General features: G+C 54.8%; 2 protein-coding genes across 2 annotated transcripts in view; both read left to right on the top strand.

Moving 5' to 3' along the window:
• The window catches only part of LOC103817213 (protocadherin alpha-2), a 144,409-nt gene that overhangs the window by 32,750 nt on the left and 93,279 nt on the right, over window positions 1–18,380 (top strand). The window lies entirely within an intron of this gene.
• On the top strand, window positions 5,519–8,632 carry LOC108962284 (protocadherin alpha-8-like). The gene is given in 3 exon segments (XM_050979849.1): window positions 5,519–6,390; window positions 6,392–7,988; window positions 8,585–8,632. Coding segments are annotated over 3 exon segments (2,517 nt in total).

The raw sequence follows: 18,380 nt of genomic DNA, 5'->3' as shown, positions 1-18,380 counted from the left end.
GACCGGGACTCGGGCGAGAACGGTCGCGTGCGGTGCTGGGTGTGGCCGGCGTCGCCGTTCGGTCTGGAGGCGACGTTCGCGGGCTCGTACTCTTTGGTGCTGCGCGAGGCGCTGGACCGGGAGCGGGTGTCGGAGTACGAGGTGGAGGTGCGTGCGGAGGACGGCGGGGCGCCGGCGCTGCGCGCCAGCCGCGGGCTGCGGGTGCCGGTGTCGGACGTGAACGACAACGCGCCCGCGTTCGCGCAGGCCGTGTACACGGTGCTGGCGCGGGAGAACAACGCTGCGGGCGCGGAGCTGGCGCGGCTGTGGGCGTGGGACCCGGACGAGGCGGGCAACGGGCGCGTCAGCTACTCGCTGTGGGACGGCGGTGTGAGCGTGGGCGGTGGAGGGACCGCGGGCTCCTCGTCGTCGCCGGGCAGCGGGTGGCGTTCGGCGTCGAGCTACGTGTCGGTGGACGCGGAGAGTGGGCGGCTGTGGGCGCTGCAGCCCTTGGACTACGAGGAGCTGCAGGTGCTGCAGTTCGAGGTGCGCGCGGTGGACGCGGGGGATCCGCCGCTGAGCGGCAACGCCACGGTGCAGCTCTTCGTGCTGGACGAGAACGACAACGCGCCGGCGCTGCTGCCGCCGCCGGGCTCGGCACCGGAGTCGGGCGCTGTGGCGGCAGCGGCTGAGGCGGCGGGCTCGGATTCGGGCACGCTGTGGGCGTGGGCGGCGTGGGGGGCGCCGGCGGGGCAGGTGGTGGCGAAGATCCGCGCCGTGGACGCCGACTCGGGCTACAACGCGTGGCTGCGCTACGAGCTGTGGGAGCCGCTGGGCAAGGGCCCGTTCCGCGTGGGGCTCTACAGCGGCGAGGTGAGCACGGCGCGGGCGCTGGACGAGGCGGACGGGCCTCGCCAGAGGCTGCTGATCGTCGTGCGAGACCACGGCGAGCCGGCGCGCTCGGTCACGGCCACGCTCAGCGTGTCGCTGCTCGAGGCCGCCGAGGCGGCGCTGGCCGCGGGATCCTCGTCATCGTCGCTGTCGCGCTCGGCAGCGGGCGCGGAGCTAGGTACAGGCGCGGCGAGCGCGGCCACCAACGTGTGGCTGGTGGTGGCCATCTGCGCCGTGTCCAGCCTGTTCCTGCTGGCCGTCGTGCTGTACGGGGCGTCGCGCTGGGCGCCGCGGGCGGCCGTGCTCTCGGGGCCCGGGCCCACCACGCTCGTGTGCGCCAGCGAAGTGGGCAGCTGGTCCTACTCGCAGCGCCACAGCCGCAGCCTGTGCGTGGCCGACGGCGCTGCCAAGAGCGACCTCATGGTTTTTAGCCCTAATTTCCCTCCGCCGCCGCCCGGTCCTGCAGCTAAGGACACGCAGCCGGAGCCCTCCGCTCTCCTCGACACGGTCAGTGACACTGCTTTCGTTCCCTTCTGTGTTCCTTTTCATCCGCCCTATTGAAAAACTGCTGTTTGAAGCCTAGCTCCGTTTACACGTTTTGCGCGTCTTAGGTACTTTGTGGTTCCTTTAGAATGACAATGGGAAGTTTTTATCTGTCACTGCTACCTTGCTGTAACCCCAACTCTTTCTGGGGATGTCCAGAATATAGATAAGGCGGCATCTGCAAAGTATTTTCTGTCGGCAGGTGTGGTTTTGTGCCCTAAAAGTGAGTTGTTCTGCTCTAGAATTTAATTAGTTTTCTGTTCGACAAGAGGTGCTCGGCGGTGTGAGATTTGCAGGCAGTAAAGAGGTTCTATTTCTCATGTGTAGCATTTCTACCCCATTTGGATGAAGGAGTTCAAGACAGCCAGGCTGTGTCTGACACAGACACGCAGGTGCTGTGTACCACCTTTGCTGACTGATAACTGTGCTGGTTTTCTTTTGTCTTTGTATTGAAAACTGCCCTCCTCCTGTGTAATTATGGTCATGTGAAGGTGTGATACAAGCTGAAATGTGGATATTCAAGGACAGAAGTTCTCTATTATCGTTCTACTATGAGACTCATGTAGAAAATAGGGTAGTTGTGGGCAAGATTTTCTATGATCATCCTTTGATCTTTTTGCAAGTATCATGCTGTTCTGCTGGTAGTATAAAGCGTTCAGGGGGAAGAGTGTAACAAAAGGTAGGTGCTTCAAAAGGGAAATTTGTTTGTTGTTTTCCTTCTGTCCATGTTCCAGAGAATTTGCATTTCTGACCAGAGATGTAGTGTGAAGTATACTGTCCTTTTTTGAGGTTCTCTCAAAATGTGCATCAATTGTTACATCAATGATCAAGACTTTAAAGGGCTTTAACAGTGGAAATCCCACTTCTGTAACGAGCAAACAAACAAATAGCCCCCAAATGACCCCTACTAACAAAACCGAAACCAATTTCTCCTGCACAGTCAATATAATCCATTATGTTATTGTGCCTGACAGCGTTTTGTTCTTATCTCAGTGCATGTAATAAGCTGATGTGTGCCATCATTGTACACTCGGCTTCTCCTTTTTGTGGACTTGGACCTGGTAAAGATGGTGTGTCCTGTTGCCACCCCTGGCTTGTACTGAGGTGCAGGTACAGGGCAAACCGTGCTGAGCTGCCCAGCTCAAGATTTCTGCGGTACTAATTCTCTGTGTTGAACTTGTTTGTGTGCTTGTGCTATGTTATTTGGTGTGGTTCTCTTGAAGAACAAAATCCACGTATGCTGACTCCCATCATGTCCTGATTACAGGATCTCTAAGAATTCTAATGTGCAGCTCTGTAGTATTTCCATGTGAGATTGCTAAAATGAAGCAAGATGTTCATGGTAAATTTCAGGCAGGGGGAAAGAGCCTGCTGAAGGCTGTGTAGTTTTGAAGAGTTTCACATATTCTTTGTGGTGATCATGAAGGAAGGTGAAGTGGTGCCGTGGTCTAGATACTATGCAGTGTGTGATTTACAGATGGAACATATTGATGGAGTTGAGAAATGTTTGATATTTTGGCAGGGATTCTTTGAATGGCGTCAAGTAGGGCCTGGACCTGTAGGGTGGGGAGGGGGAGTTTGACTGGGAAGAGTTTTGCCTCAGGGGAACAGAGATGCTGAGTAGAATGTGGTCTGTGTTATTGTGGATTAAATGGAGAATGTTTGCTTAGGTGTAGAGGTCTCATTTCCAATGACACAGCATAGACGATGCCAGTGGAAAATATGGAGAAAAAGCCCAGCACACAGGGCTGTTCTTCTAGGATCTTCTCAGGACCTCCAGCTCTGTTTGCACATCCCTGAGCTCTGTGATATTACTGCTTGTAAAAGTGCCTGCAATACACACCTTTAATTACTTGTCTTTGTTGTGGAAAGTCATTTGACTTTCGAAATTTTTCGAAATTTGTGTAAAATTTCAGAAGTTTTTTGAAATTAGTGTAATTGTGCCAGCCTTCTCAGAATGTTGCCCGAGAAATTTCTATGATCTTGGTGGTGTTAGGGAGGGAAAGAAAGAAGAGGTCTCTGTATTCAAGATGATCAGACCTTGCATTTTAGGTACAGTAGGACATGTTCCTTTGTTTTCTTCATTTGTCTAAGAGAAAGGACTCACCCTTTTTTTTTCTCTCACATTGGCAATGTGTAACAGTGGATGAGATGCAGATGGTGAAATACTGACAGCTGTCAGATGGCAGATGTTTAGACAGTAATCCATTGGTCTTGGGGACAGTTTTTCCACTCTCTCGAGCTGAGGATGCTGTTGAGAGAATATCACAAACTTTCAGGTGTCCCTCCTGCTTCCCCGGTGACAGAAGTGCAAAAGGAAGTACTAATCACTGTCCCTGTTTTTCAAAGCTCTTGGTGAATGTATTTTTTTTTTTTGTCCAGTATGCTGCAAAACTACATTTTTAGGGGATAATGTCCCTTAAAACCAGTTCTCCTGTTCTGAAAATGTTTATTTTTTTGGAGGATGACACCAGTGATGCTACAGGTAAGTCAGTTGTACCTGAAGAGGCTGTATGTGAGAGACAAATGTACTTTGGTTCCTGTTCAGCTGTGGTATATCTTCATGTTGGATAGACTGGAATATTGTCTATCCAGACTGAATATTCCCTGGATTGAAGTGCCTGTAGGTTTGGAGCACCACTGCCTACTCTCATTTCTTTCCTGTTGCTGCCTGGCACAGGGTGAGCACACTTGCAAGCAAAAACAGATGGAGAAATTACCTTAATGACTTTCCTGGATTAGATGTGTTTGTCATACAGCAGATTTTCTCAGAGACAATGCAGTGGTGTTGCCCTGGTGGCTTTTAGTTGGCTGAGCAGGTGAAACATGAGTCATGAAGAGTAACCCTTGATTATATTGTAAGAATACATGAAGTATATGAGAAGTGCTCGGGTGCTGGGGTTGTCAAGAGTTTTTGCAGCATTATTGGATGATTGGTGTGCTGGGGTCTGATGGCTTTGAGAATGAGAAACTCCCTTGAGTTGTTTGTAATCTTTGGTGCACCTTTTAATTACATATCTGAGTAGCTGGGGTTGGTGATTCTGTTCCAGAGGGTGCAACAATGATGGGGGAAAAAACCAAAAGGAAATTGAAGAATCGATGTAAAGAGGAATGAGAGCCCTTTCAAAAAGACATTTATATCCATCATCACAAGCAAGCTGTAGACATTTGGAAAGTCTTTTCATACATTTGGAAAATCAAAATAAAGAGACAAGATAAAAATGGAACAGGAAGCAAAGGAAAGAGCAGGAAAGAGAAGATAGAGGAAAGGAGAACTAGAAAATATAAAAGACAGAAAAGGGAAGATGTAAAGACAACAGCATAAGGAGATGAAGATGAAAATTAAAAAGGAAGAAAGGAATCCATACAAGTAGTAACCAAGTAAACAAGCACGAATGAAAGAACAGAAGACACTATAAAGAAGCAGCACTCACCGAGTGGTCTCTAGACGCTGAACGGAGCTGGTCCCTACCGCGTTCTGGAGCTGATGCTCCGTAATTATCGATGATCACTCTGGCTTTGATGGTCTCAGAAGGTGTCCCGGAGATGACTGGACACCTGCCTGCAACAGAGAAGAGGAGAAAAGAATGGAGAGAGAAGAGACAGAGGAGAAAGAAGACAGAAATATATAAAAGAGATAAAGAGGCAAAGAGGAAGAATAGAGAACAGAAAATAAAAATTGTTCAATAGAGAATATTGGAAGAAAAAAAGAAAGATATAGAAAAAAAATTCAGACGAGAAACAACAAGAAAGAAATACTTACAAGGACACAGCAGGCGATTAGGATAAACAGTAAAAGAAAGAGGAGCAGCGTAACACGAAAAAACAAAGGAGAGGCCATCCGCAGGGCGGCAGCGCGGGCACTGACACGGAGCGTGTGAGGCTGCGGAGGAGCGCAAGGTGTCGCTGCAGGCTCAGGAACGGGTCCGTGTGGGCGGCTCCGCCCCGGTGCGGCGGAGAGCCCGGCTGTGAGCGCGGGGGGGCGGCGCGGGCCGGGCAGCAGAGCCGGAGCGTCCGGGCGGCGGCGGGGAGCCGTGCGGGGCCCGGGCCGGGGCCGGCAGCCACAGCGGCGGCGGCTACAGAGGCGGCGGCGGCTGGAGGAAGGATGGGCGAGCGTTGTTGCGCGGCGGTGCTGCGGGTGCTGGTGCTGCAGGCGGCCTGGGCGCTGTCGGGCGGGCAGGTGCGCTACTCGGTGCCGGAGGAAGCCAAGGCCGGCACGGTGGTGGGCCGTCTGGCGCAGGACCTGGGCCTGGAGGCGGGCGAGGCGGAGGCGCGGCGGCTGCGGCTGGTGGCGCAGGGGCGGCGGGCGAGCGTGGAGGTGAGCGGGGCGAGCGGCGCGCTGCTGGTGAGCTCGCGGCTGGACCGGGAGGAGCTGTGCGGCAAGAGCGCGCCGTGCGCGCTGCGGCTGGAGGTGCTGCTGGAGCGGCCGCTGCGCGTCTTCCATGTGCAGCTGGAGGTCACCGACATCAACGACAATGCCCCCATCTTCCCCGCCGCCCGAAAAAACCTCAGCATCGCGGAATTATCTACGATGCCGGGTTCTCGTTTCCCGCTGGAGGGCGCGTCGGATGCAGATATCGGAGCGAACGCGCAGCTCACCTATACACTCAGTCCCAGTGAGCACTTCTCTCTGGATTTGCAAAAATTGAATGAGCGAAATCTTGTTCCCGAACTCGTTTCAACGAAATCCCTGGACCGCGAGACGGTTCCCATTCACCGGTTGGTGCTGACGGCGAATGACGGGGGCCGGCCGTCTCTGACGGGCACAATGGAGCTGGTGATCTCGGTGCTGGATGCGAATGACAACGCGCCCCAGTTCAACCAGTCTGTGTATAAAGTGCAGCTGCCAGAAATGCAGACGGGGCACCTTGTGATCAGCGTAAATGCCACGGATCTGATGAGGGAATAACAGGAAATATCTCTATTCTCGCGACTCTGTTCCCTCAGGGAAGAAATGTATTTCCGAATCGACAGAAACTGGGGAAATTCGTCTCACGGAGCACTTAGACTTTGAGGAGGTTCGTCTATACCGCCTACAAGTGGATGCTACAGATCAAGGAAACCCTCCACTGTCGGGCCACTGCAAGGTGGTGCTGGAAGTGCTGGACGTGAATGACAACGCGCCGGAGGTGTGGGTGACGTCGCTGTCGGTGCCGGTGCCGGAGGACGCGTCGGTGGGGACGGTGGTGGCCCTGCTGAGCGTGTCGGACCGCGACTCGGGCGAGAACAGTCGCGTGCGGTGCTGGGTGTGGCCGGCGTCGCCGTTCGGTCTGGAGGCGACGTTCGCGGGCTCGTACTCTTTGGTGCTGCGCGAGGCGCTAGACCGGGAGCGGGTGTCGGAGTACGAGGTGGAGGTGCGTGCGGAGGACGGCGGGGCGCCGGCGCTGCGCGCCAGCCACGGGCTGCGCGTGCCGGTGTCGGACGTGAACGACAACGCGCCCGCGTTCGCGCAGGCCGTGTACACGGTGCTGGCACGGGAGAACAACGCGGCGGGCGCGGAGCTGGCGCGGCTGTGGGCGCGGGACCCGGACGAGGCGGGCAACGGGCGCGTCAGCTACTCGGTGTGGGAGGGCGGCATGAGCGTGGGCGGCGGCGGGGCCGCGGGGTCGTCGTCGAGCAGCGGGTGGCGTCCGGCGTCGAGCTACGTGTCGGTGGACGCGGAGAGCGGGCGGCTGTGGGCGCTGCAGCCCTTGGACTACGAGGAGCTGCAGGTGCTGCAGTTCGAGGTGCGCGCGGTGGACGCGGGGGAGCCGCCGCTGAGCGGCAACGCCACGGTGCAGCTCTTCGTGCTGGACGAGAACGACAACGCGCCGGCGCTGCTGCCGCCCGCGGGCTCGGCACCGGAGGCGGGCGCCGTGGCGGCACCGGAGTCGGGCTCGGAGTCGGGGACGCTGTGGGCGTGGGCGGCGTGGGGGGCGCCGGCGGGGCAGGTGGTGGCGAAGATCCGCGCCGTGGACGCCGACTCGGGCTACAACGCGTGGCTGCGCTACGAGCTGTGGGAGCCGCGGGGCAAGGGCCCGTTCCGCGTGGGGCTCTACAGCGGCGAGGTGAGCACGGCGCGGGCGCTGGACGAGGCGGACGGGCCTCGCCAGAGGCTGCTGATCGTCGTGCGCGACCACGGCGAGCCGGCGCGCTCGGCCACGGCCACGCTCAGCGTGTCGCTGCTCGAGGCCGCCGAGGCGGCGCTGGCCGCGGGATCCTCGTCGTCGTCGTCGCTGTCGCGCTCGGCGGCGGGCGCGGAGCTGGGGCCCGGCGCAGCGAGCGCGGCCACCAACGTGTGGCTGGTGGTGGCCATCTGCGCCGTGTCCAGCCTGTTCCTGCTGGCCGTCGTGCTGTACGGGGCGTCGCGCTGGGCGCCGCGGGCGGCCGTGCTCTCGGGGCCCGGGCCCACCACGCTCGTGTGCGCCAGCGAAGTGGGCAGCTGGTCCTACTCGCAGCGCCACAGCCGGAGCCTGTGCGTGGCCGACGGCGCTGCCAAGAGCGACCTCATGGTTTTCAGCCCCAACTTCCCTCCTCCGCCGCCCGGTCCCGCGCCCAAGGACACGCAGCCGGAGCCCTCTGCTCTCCTCGACACGGTCAGTGGCACTGCTTTGCTCGCCTCTCTTCTCACTCCCTTTGCCCCTTGTCTCTCTTTTCCTACGGTGTTTCTGTTATTAGCCAGGCTCCGCCCCCACACTCCTAAGGCGTTGGGTGCTTAGTCCTGCTAATAGCACCATTGGATCTGCTCCGTCGTTCTTGCAGAGGGAGGATATCTCTGTAACCTTTTAAGGAACGCGCCTGAAATTTGCTGCTGTGGGTATGAATTGTTCTGCCGTAGAATGAAATCTCTCCTGATTATGATGAGAGGTGTCCCGTGATTGCACGAGGCTTCGGTTTTGGAGCCCTGTTTTTTTTCTGATTGTATGTATAGGTTTTTCACCCGAGCTTACTGAAGGTGTGCAGGTTAGGCTGATGTGGTGACCGTCTGCCAGGCGCTGTGTATCTCCTCATTCCCTTTGCTGACTGCTGACCGGGGTGGTATCACGTGTCGTTTCTTCTCTGGCGTCATGTTCTGTTATTTGTTCTCTACAAGAGATGCAAGGCAAGGTGATCATTTGGACTTCTGTCCTCATGTCATTATGGAAATCGGGAAGGCTTTGTGGCCTTTTAATTGTTTTTTTTTCTTTCCCAGTTTTTGTTAGGTGTAGTTGTTAATTTGCATTTCTGGATGAACAGGTGACTTGATGCACACTGACCTTTTTTTGGCATGGTTTTTTGATACTTACATTTGGAGCACCCGTAAAAGTTTTCTGTAAATCGTCTTCAAAACAATGACAACAAAAATTTCTTCTGCACAGTACACAGCCACTGTATTGGTCAGTTCATTACCATGTTGCTTGGTGTCTCTCAGCATGACATCAGTGTCCATTGCCCTGAGAGCTGTCCCAACATGACTGCTCCAGTAAATATTGGTCCAGACCATGTACGTGATGCCATCTGTGTGGATTTCACAGTGCTCTCATTGCTGGGAAGGGTGAGCAAAAGTCTAATTGTCCCCTGAGGTAGGAAAGGAAATTGTGCCTTGTCACAGAGGTGAATGAGGCAGTGACACTGAGCAGGCCCTGGCCGTGTCCTGGTTTGAAAGGTGACCTGGAGCACTGGGAAGCCTCCTCTGAGGGAACCTGAAATAATTTGTGAGACAATGGATCATATCATAGGAGGACAGGAATGGGAATTATATACTTTTCTAGAGAATACTTGTTACCGACAGGGGAATGGAGATGATTAGAGGGAAGCAGGAGGCAGGATGGGCCCAGAGTGTTTCTGCCCAGGATCGTTTCTATGTTCCAAGCATCTGGTGTTGCGAACCTTTCATATCTTGAGATAATCTGTGGTACTGAAATGGCCATGAAGTCCTTTGAGGTTATGAATGTCTACCAACAGAAACAGTTCCTTGTGCTGCCTCTGGCCTGACACAGAGAATGTGTTGGGTAACAGTTGGTAACACGCCGACTGATGAACATTTTTGCTGCTGTTTGGGGGGGTGTTCTTGTGGGAGGGTGGCACTACAAACTGCTTTCCATGTGTATTGTAGGGTACTTATAGCAGCTTCCACAGCTCTTGCCATGGTGGATCTGTGCTTAATCTCTTCAGAGATAATTTTTAAGGGCAGTTGAAGGGATGGGGTTAATCTGGTGCTATTCTTCCCTTTCTTGCACAATCAGTCTGGGTAGAGATTGTGAGTCCAGTTATCACACACAGCTCATTCTGGTGTCTGGATGTAGACACCCAACCTCCACATCTAAAGAGCAGCCCAGCTCTGGTTTTCTATTATTGAAATTCTCTCATCTGGTGAACATTTTGAGTGCACTTGTTCACTATTCTAATCACAGAACGTTTAAGAACTTGGTTTGTATCTGCTATTGCTGAAAAGGCACAAAGCATCCTGTCATGAGGGAAAAGTCAAAGAGGCACAGTATGGATTTGCAGCACACTGTTTATTTGTGCCAGGCATAAGGTAAAGGAGAGAATTTGAGTACGTCTTTGGGGTTTGGGGAGGGAAGAGAGAATGTCTCATTTACTGTAGAGATCCCAGTCCCCAGGGTGTAAGATACAGAATCACAGTAGGAGATCGTGAGGATGATCCCAAGATACAGTGCTGCTCTTCTGGAATCCTATCAGGACATCCAGAAGTTCTCCATATCTTAGGGTACTGTTGTTCTTTCCGGTATTGCTGCTTGTGAAGACATCTGCCCTGTGTGTCTTTAATTACTTGGTTTTGATGTGGAACATTGTTTGTCAATGAGAAGATTTTGAAATTTGGAGCCTGCTGCTGAGCCTTTTCTGAACACCTTCCTTACAGTCAGAAGGGAAGAGGAAAGAAAGCTTTTCCCGAAGAACGTGTTCCAACACCACATCAAGAATGTTGACAAGAAAGTAAGACAATTCCCTTTTTGGTAAGGAAAAAGTGAACAGAGGATGGAAATGGAAGAAAACTGAAAGCAAAAGAGTGTACTGAAGGAAGGAAAGATGGATATAGAGAAAGAGAAGGGAAGAAGAAAAGAACAGAAAAAGAGAGAGAGAAAGTAACAAACTATAAATGAGCTTACTGGCATGTCACCGGCACTACCACTATACTCAAAAGGAGAAGAAGACGACAAAGAAAAGAAAAAAAAGAAGGAAAGGAAGAAGGGAAAGAAGACCAGAAATAACATGCTATGAAAGAATGGTACAAGGAGGTAATTAGGAATGGAAGATGAAAAAGAGAAGAAATTTCAAAACAGCATTACTCACGGACGTTGCCTCAAAGTGCTGGCCGCAGCTGATTAACAACAGGCTACGCCTCAGATAGAATTCTGCAATCCAGTGCTGATGACACGCAATTAGAGATGGTGAATCGGAATACTTTTGTCTGCAGTGCAGCGCCGGAGGCGACTGGCGAGATATCAGAAGGAGTAAGAAGAGAGCAGCGCGTAAAGTCCAAAGAATAAAGTATATAAAGAGCTCTGTAAGAAGAGAAAGCAGAGGAGATGGCCATGACGGAACGGAGGCACGGGAGATGCCGAGGAGCGTGTGAGGCGGCGGAGGAGCGCACGGTGTCGCTGCAGGCTCAGGAACGGGTCCGTGTGGGCGGCTCCGCCCCGGTGCGGCGGAGAGCCCGGCTGTGAGCGCCGCCGGGGGGGCGGCGCGGGCCGGGCAGCAGAGCCGGAGCGTCCGGGCGGCGGCGGGGAGCCGTGCGGGGCCCGGGCCGGGGCCGGCAGCCACAGCGGCGGCGGCGCGGCGGCAGCAGGAAGGATGGGCGAGCGTTGTTGCGCGGCGGTGCTGCGGGTGCTGGTGCTGCAGGCGGCCTGGGCGCTGTCGGGCGGGCAGGTGCGCTACTCGGTGCCGGAGGAAGCCAAGGCCGGCACGGTGGTGGGCCGTCTGGCGCAGGACCTGGGCCTGGAGGCGGGCGAGGCGGAGGCGCGGCGGCTGCGGCTGGTGGCGCAGGGCCGGCGGGCGAGCGTGGAGGTGAGCGGGGCGAGCGGCGCGCTGCTGGTGAGCTCGCGGCTGGACCGGGAGGAGCTGTGCGGCAAGAGCGCGCCGTGCGCGCTGCGGCTGGAGGTGCTGCTGGAGCGGCCGCTGCGCGTCTTCCATGTGCAGCTGGAGGTCACCGACATCAACGACAATGCCCCCATCTTCCCCGCCGCCCGCAGAAATCTCAGCATCGCGGAACTGACCACTATGCCGGGGTCTCGTTTCCCGCTGGAGGGCGCGACGGATGCGGATATCGGAGCGAACGCGCAGCTTTCCTACACACTCAGTCCCAGCGAGTATTTCAAAATAGAGGAGGAAAACAGCAAATCGCGTACTACATCCTTGTTTTTGATACTCAGGAAACCTCTGGATCGGGAGACGATGCCCGTTCACCGGTTGTTGCTGACGGCGACTGACGGAGGCCGGCCATCTCTGACGGGCACCATGGAGCTGGTGATCTCAGTGTTGGATGTAAACGACAACGCGCCCCAGTTCAACCAGTCTGTGTATAACGTAGTTTTGCTCGAAAATGCAACACAGGGGACGCTCGTAGCACGTGTGAACGCCACGGATTCCGACACAGGAATATATGGTGAATTGGTATATGAGATTGATACGACTATTCCCCCCTCAGCAGGAGACTTATTCAGCATCGATGCAAATAGTGGAGAGATCAGATTGACGGGCGCCCTAGACTTCGAGACAGTTAGTTTATACGAACTACACATTAAAGGGACAGATAAGGGAACGCCCCCGCTGTCGGGTCACTGCAAGTTGGTGCTGGAAGTGCTGGACGTGAACGACAATGCGCCGGAGGTGTGGGTGACGTCGCTGTCGGTGCCGGTGCCGGAGGACGCGTCGGTGGGGACGGTGGTGGCCCTGCTGAGCGTGTCGGACCGGGACTCGGGGGAGAACGGTCGCGTGCGGTGCTGGGTGTGGCCGGCGTCGCCGTTCGGTCTGGAGGCGACGTTCGCGGGCTCGTACTCTTTGGTGCTGCGCGAGGCGCTGGACCGGGAGCGGGTGTCGGAGTACGAGGTGGAGGTGCGTGCGGAGGACGGCGGGGCGCCGGCGCTGCGCGCCAGCCGCGGGCTGCGGGTGCCGGTGTCGGACGTGAACGACAACGCGCCCGCGTTCGCGCAGGCCGTGTACACGGTGCTGGCGCGGGAGAACAACGCGGCGGGCGCGGAGCTGGCGCGGCTGTGGGCGCGGGACCCGGACGAGGCTGGCAACGGGCGCGTCAGCTACTCGGTGTGGGACGGCGGCGTGAGCGTGGGCGGCGGGGCCGCGGGGTCGTTCTCGGGCGGCGGGTGGCGTTCGGCGTCGAGCTACGTGTCGGTGGACGCGGAGAGCGGGCGGCTGTGGGCGCTGCAGCCCTTGGACTACGAGGAGCTGCAGGTGCTGCAGTTCGAGGTGCGCGCGGTGGACGCGGGGGAGCCGCCGCTGAGCGGCAACGCCACGGTGCAGCTCTTCGTGCTGGACGAGAACGACAACGCGCCGGCGCTGCTGCCGCCCGCGGGCTCGGCACCGGAGGCGGGCGTCGTAGCGGCACCGGAGGCGGGCTCGGAGTCGGGGACGCTGTGGGCGTGGGCGGCGTGGGGGGCGCCGGCGGGGCAGGTGGTGGCGAAGATCCGCGCCGTGGACGCCGACTCGGGCTACAACGCGTGGCTGCGCTACGAGCTGTGGGAGCCGCGGGGCAAGGGCCCGTTCCGCGTGGGGCTCTACAGCGGCGAGGTGAGCACGGCGCGGGCGCTGGACGAGGCGGACGGGCCTCGCCAGAGGCTGCTGATCGTCGTGCGCGACCACGGCGAGCCGGCGCGCTCGGCCACGGCCACGCTCAGCGTGTCGCTGCTCGAGGCCGCCGAGGCGGCGCTGGCCGCGGGATCCTCGTCGTCGTCGTCGCTGTCGCGCTCGGCGTCGGGCGCGGAGCTGGGGCCCGGCGCAGCGAGCGCGGCCACCAACGTGTGGCTGGTGGTGGCCATCTGCGCCGTGTCCAGCCTGTTCCTGCTGGCCGTCGTGCTGTACGGGGCGTCGCGCTGGGCGCCGCGGGCGGCCGTGCTCTCGGGGCCCGGGCCCACCACGCTCGTGTGCGCCAGCGAAGTGGGCAGCTGGTCCTACTCGCAGCGCCACAGCCGGAGCCTGTGCGTGGCCGACGGCGCTGCCAAGAGCGACCTCATGGTTTTCAGCCCCAACTTCCCTCCTGCGCCGCCGGGCCCCGCGCCCAAGGACACGCAGCCGGAGCCCTCTGCTCTCCTTGACACGGTCAGTGGCAATACCTTGTTCGCCTCTCGGTATTTTCTTCACAGTCTCTTTTCCCCTTCGCCCATTCTCTCCCGCTCCCTGGGTAGCTCTTGTCTGCGGCGAGGCTCCGCAGCCTCAGCCTCAGGGCAGTAGGTGTTTAAGGATGTTAAAGGAACATTTCCATCGTCGGCCTTTGTTTTCCTGATTTTGCAATTTCTTGGTGTGTGGAAGCAGAATTAAGTTATTATGGCATCCCAGAGCAGTTACTATCCGCAGGTGAGTCTCGCTGTGCTGGGCAGGAGTTTTACCAAGGAATGAAATCTCTGCCTATTGAAGTGAGAGGTCCTCCGAGGTGCTGGTTTTGCAGCCATCTTTCTTACTTTTTTGCATGAAGGTTTTCAGTGTCAGCTTGGTGCAGGAATACCAGACAAGCCATGGTGGTGACAGTCTTCGAGTCAAGTATTTTGAGTTATGCCTTTGGTGACTTCAGACTATGTTGGTACTTGGTCTGGGTTATTACTGAAAACTGTCCTCTTTCATTTTCCATGCCTGAGATGAGACACAAAATTACACTTGGGACTTCATCTATTTGACTCCCTGTAGAAACAACAATTCTGCATTTAGGTTCCATCATCAGGCTCATTAAGAAAGTAGAAAAGCCAGTATGGCCTTTAACATCAACTTTTTCCTTGTATGTTTTTTCCTTTCTGTAAAGGAAGGAAACTGTAGCATGTTTACTAAAGTGAGTGTGGCAGTGGCAGAGTTAGGCCCGGATTTGTTCTAATGGGACCTTGAGCAGAAGAGCTGCCTGAGGAAGGTGGAATTTATTGAGAAGGCCATGGGCCATGTCTTAAGACAAGAATGAGTCACGATTTGGTTGTCTTGAGAGTTCATGTCCCAGAGTGATGAATGAAGGATACTTAGAGAAAACTGTGAGGCAGGATGGGCACAGAGTGCTTCTGCTTGGGATCTTTTGCAAGACTCTATGGTTCTGGAGTTTGAGGCCTTGTGGACCTTGAGATGCTGTGTGCTGTTGAAATGACCACAAAGTCCTTTGAAATGATGAAGAAAGCAGAAACAGAAAGTGGTTTGTGCTGGTACATTATTACTGTATGGTTGGTAAGAGGAAATGCAATGCTAAATGTTGTTTGATGAACCACTTCCTTCTTATTTTGAGGAAGGTATTGTGGGAGGGTAGGACTTCAGCTTGCTGGGGTCCTTGTGTAGGAGTCCACATCTATAGCAGCTTCCTCAGCTGTTGATTTTGCCATGATGGTTCCTTGCTGCTTGTCAAGTGAGATTTGCAAGAGGATGTGATGAGGAAGAGAGCATAAATCTGTGTGTCCCTCATATCTCCTACTTGAGCACTTGCAGGGTCAGCCTCAGTAGAAATGGGGTGTCCCATTCCCATGCTTAACCCTGATACCTGCATGGCCACACCAAACCCTGCAGAGCAGCCCAGCTCTGATGTTATCATAGAAATTCTCCCCTGCAGTTTGGCTGTGCTTGTGCTTTAGCATTTGGTGTGGTTCTCTCAAAATAAAATGAATCTGGATCAGGATCAGAGCTGTCACTCTGATCACAGTATTTCAAACATCTCTAATGTGTAGCTCTGTGCTGTTTCCATCTGAGATTGCTGAAAAAGCTCAGCACGTTTAGGGTGAATTTCACACAGTGCCAGACATTCTGTGGCTTTGCATCCCTTCGTAAGTTCTTTGTGCCAATTGTGAGGGAAGGTGAGGATGTGCAAATGCCTGGATCATGCTTGTTGTGGGTTTTATTACTGGGGCAAGCTGGTTTGGTGGGGCAGTTTGGCTACTACAGCTGTAATCCCCTAAGTGGCAGGCAGTACTGCTTGGGCCCTCTATCATGGGGAGGGTGACTTTGTGTGGAGAAATTTCTTTACTGAGGAAATGGAGATGCTGTGTAGCATTAGCACTATCACTGGAGAAGAAAAGCTCCAGCTGCTTAGCTGGAGATTCATTTCCCAAAGCTTGGGACAGAGAATTCCACTGGAAAACCTGGTGAACATACCTGTCACCCAGGACTGCTCTCCTGGGATCCTCTCAGGTCCTTCTGAAGTCCTGTGTATCCTTGGTATTCTCTGTGTTCTTCCTGCCAGATGTGAAGACATCTTCCATACACAATTTAGGTCACTTGCTTTTGAAAATAGGCCGTTGGTGAAACAGCAGCTTTTCCAAATATCAATCTTGCTTGGTCAGCCTTCTCCGAAGTTCTCCTTGTTTACATCTCTGCTCTCGTCTTGATAGGGACTGTAAAAACTTCTGTCCATAACCAAGAAATTTCCAGACCTGGCATTTTGATATGGTGGAATTGAACCTTCTAGCTTTCTTCTTTCCTTTTACTAAAACATTCCATCTTTTTTTTTTCTTCTTTTGCGTTGGCCATGTATTGGTAACACTGGATGAAATGCAGACTGCTGAATTTTGGCAGCTGTCAGGTAGCAGAGTTTCCAATATCTGACCATCAGTATGACAGATGGATCCTCCAGCCTTCTAAGCTGAGGCTGAGGGTGGGAGAATGTCCTTAGATTTGCAGGGTCTCTCCCACTTTGCATGTAATAAAAATACATGAAGAATCACTATGCTCTGTTCAGTGATTTACAGCTTTTGCAGAATGTGGGTCATTTCCTCTATTCATCTTCCCCAGAAATCTCTGATAACATTAGAAGAAAATATGCTTCAGAACCAATTCCCTCCCTTGACAGTAAACATTTTCTGAAGAAGGAGCCAGGGATGCTTCAGATAAATTGCTGCTACCTAAAGAAGATGAGTCTGAAATACGTTTGTACCTTTATACATCTTTAGTCATGGTATCTTCATTTTGGATGGACCAAATGTGCCTGGATTTGGAGTTGGATTTGATTATCCTTATGGGTGCCTTCAAGTTTCAAATGTTCTGTGATTCCTTTACTGGATTAGCAGAGCACCACTGCCTCCTCCCGTTCCTTTCTTCTTTCTCCAGACACAATATGAGCAAATAATAGCAAGCACGGAGGAAGGAGGGACCCTTACACATTTCTCAGAGTAGATGTGTTAGGAATTGGGGATGTGTTCTCAGAGAAAATGACACAGATAAAATGACTCCATTGCCTTTACCCTGTGGATCAGGCTGCACAGAGGCATTCCACGGGGATTATGCCCCTGGGGTTGGACATTCTTGCTGTGTGTTTCTGACTATGCTGGCCTGCCTGAAATAAGAAGTCACAAATTTACATTCAGCATGCAGGTGGCAAATGAGGCCTGAAGAACAGCTCTTCATCAGAGTGTATGAAGAGTGTTCAGAAGCTGTGGTTGCTCCATATTTTTTTCAGCATTCAGGATGGATTGGTGTGCTGGGCCTTGGTGGCTTTGAGTCCCTGAAGAAGATTCACTGGTTTGTTTGTGCTTAGTCAAGTCTGTTTACACTGATGTCAAAGTACATAGGGATTTGGCCTGTGTTTGAGAGGGCTGTGAAATCCCTCCCTTGAGAGGATGGGGCCTAAAGGGTGTGGTTTCCTTCCAGAAGGTGAGGTGAAATAGCAATCTGTCAGTCTGGCATAGACTTGAAGTGAGCAGGAAGTTTGTTCCTTGAGTGGAGAGATGAAAGATGACAACAGAGAGGAACGAGAACTGTCACCAATGGCATGTTTGTCCTTCATGGGGAGAGTGAAGTAATGGAAAAATACATTGGTAATGGAAATGAGGAAGAAGAGAGTATGTGTGTGCATAAGGACAGTGAAGAGGAGGGAGAAGATGGAAAAATGGAAGGAAAGATGGATGAATTTACTGCTATGTCACAGATGTTGTCACTGTAAACAGAAAGGGATAAGATCAAGAAAGGACGACATAAAAGGACTGAGAGAAAAGAAAGAGAAGGTGCTATGAAGGTATTACACATGAAGGTAATTAAGAATGAAAGATAAGAAAGACGAGAAAGAAAACATCAGCGAAGGAGATGAGCACTACGGAACGACCTTACCACAAATCGCTGGGTGGAGCTGGTTCTCAAGAGCCCCCGCTTCGATTAGAATATTCCGCGGTCCGGCGCTAATGCCACGTAAGTCGAGTTCGTGGATCCAGCTTGCTTTTTCTGCTGTTTAGCTCTGGAGGCGACTGGCAAGATACCAGAATGGGTAAGAAGAGAGAAGCGGGTGAAGTCCAAAGGAAAAAATATAAAAGGAGCACGGTAAGAAGAAAAAGCAGAGGAGATGGCCATGACGGAACGGAGGCGCAGGAGATGCCGAGGAGCGTGTGAGGCGGCGGAGGAGCGCACGGTGTCGCTGCAGGCTCAGGAACGGGTCCGTGTGGGCGGCTCCGCCCCGGTGCGGCGGAGAGCCCGGCTGTGAGCCCGGCTGTGAGCGCCGCCGGGGGGGCGGCGCGGGCCGGGCAGCAGAGCCGGAGCGTCCGGGCGGCGGCGGGGAGGCGTGCGGGGCCCGGGCCGGGGCCGGCAGCCACAGCGGCGGCGGCGGCCACAGAGGCGGCGGGAGGAAGGATGGGCGAGCGTTGTTGCGCGGCGGTGCTGCGGGTGCTGGTGCTGCAGGCGGTCTGGGCGCTGTCGGGCGGGCAGGTGCGCTACTCGGTGCCGGAGGAAGCCAAGGCCGGCACGGTGGTGGGCCGTCTGGCGCAGGACCTGGGCCTGGAGGCGGGCGAGGCGGAGGCGCGGCGGCTGCGGCTGGTGGCGCAGGGGCGGCGGGCGAGCGTGGAGGTGAGCGGGGCGAGCGGCGCGCTGCTGGT

The sequence above is a fragment of the Serinus canaria genome, chromosome 13 (genome assembly GCF_022539315.1).
Source record: "Serinus canaria isolate serCan28SL12 chromosome 13, serCan2020, whole genome shotgun sequence".
Classification (NCBI taxonomy): domain Eukaryota; kingdom Metazoa; phylum Chordata; class Aves; order Passeriformes; family Fringillidae; genus Serinus; species Serinus canaria.
Note: the sequence above shows the minus strand (reverse complement) of the source record. Positions and strands in the feature narration are given on the sequence as shown.